Raw genomic sequence first — 526 nt, forward strand, 5'->3', positions numbered from 1 at the left:
TTGTAGGGAATACCAGGGAGACCAGGACCTCCTGGACCTAAGGTAGTCTCAGATTGGTAATGAAAATGAAAAATTTCTAATATGTGTCATATCTATTTGCATATTCTATGAATGTTAATAAAATAAATTTTGTTAAAAGCTACAAACTGTTTGTTTTCATAGGGTCTTATGGGAATGAAAGTAATAGGAACCAAAGGAAGAAAGGTACTTGTATGCAATGCTTAAAATGTTTTAAGTTTTGTTTCTGAGATACTATGGTGAAATGTTTGGAAAAGTAGGTACTGTGAATAAAATTCTCAGTGTATGTGTGGAAGATTTTTACTGGAAGATGGAAACATGGCAGTATATAAGGACAAACTCTTTTGTCATAAAAGTTGAAGAAACAAACTTATGATAGAAGAGTAGAAAACCTATGTGGAGATAGCAGTTAATATTTACTAACACATCACATTTATATATCATTTATATGTCAATATCATTTTTACAGACAAACAAAAATTTGCAATTGCTTAATTTTTCCCTTTTT

General features: G+C 30.2%; 1 protein-coding gene across 1 annotated transcript in view; it reads left to right on the forward strand.

Annotated features, from left to right (window-relative positions):
* LOC100539715 (collagen alpha-3(IV) chain) overlaps window positions 1–41 on the forward strand; it is a 38,309-nt gene extending 38,268 nt beyond the window's left edge. Inside the window, exon 41 of the mRNA XM_010716657.2 lies at window positions 7–41. Within this exon, the coding sequence (XP_010714959.1) occupies window positions 7–41 (35 nt within the window). The remainder of the gene's footprint in view (window positions 1–6) is intronic.
* Window positions 42–526: the final 485 nt, after the last annotated feature.

The sequence above is a fragment of the Meleagris gallopavo genome, chromosome 11 (assembly GCF_000146605.3).
Source record: "Meleagris gallopavo isolate NT-WF06-2002-E0010 breed Aviagen turkey brand Nicholas breeding stock chromosome 11, Turkey_5.1, whole genome shotgun sequence".
NCBI lineage: Eukaryota > Metazoa > Chordata > Aves > Galliformes > Phasianidae > Meleagris > Meleagris gallopavo.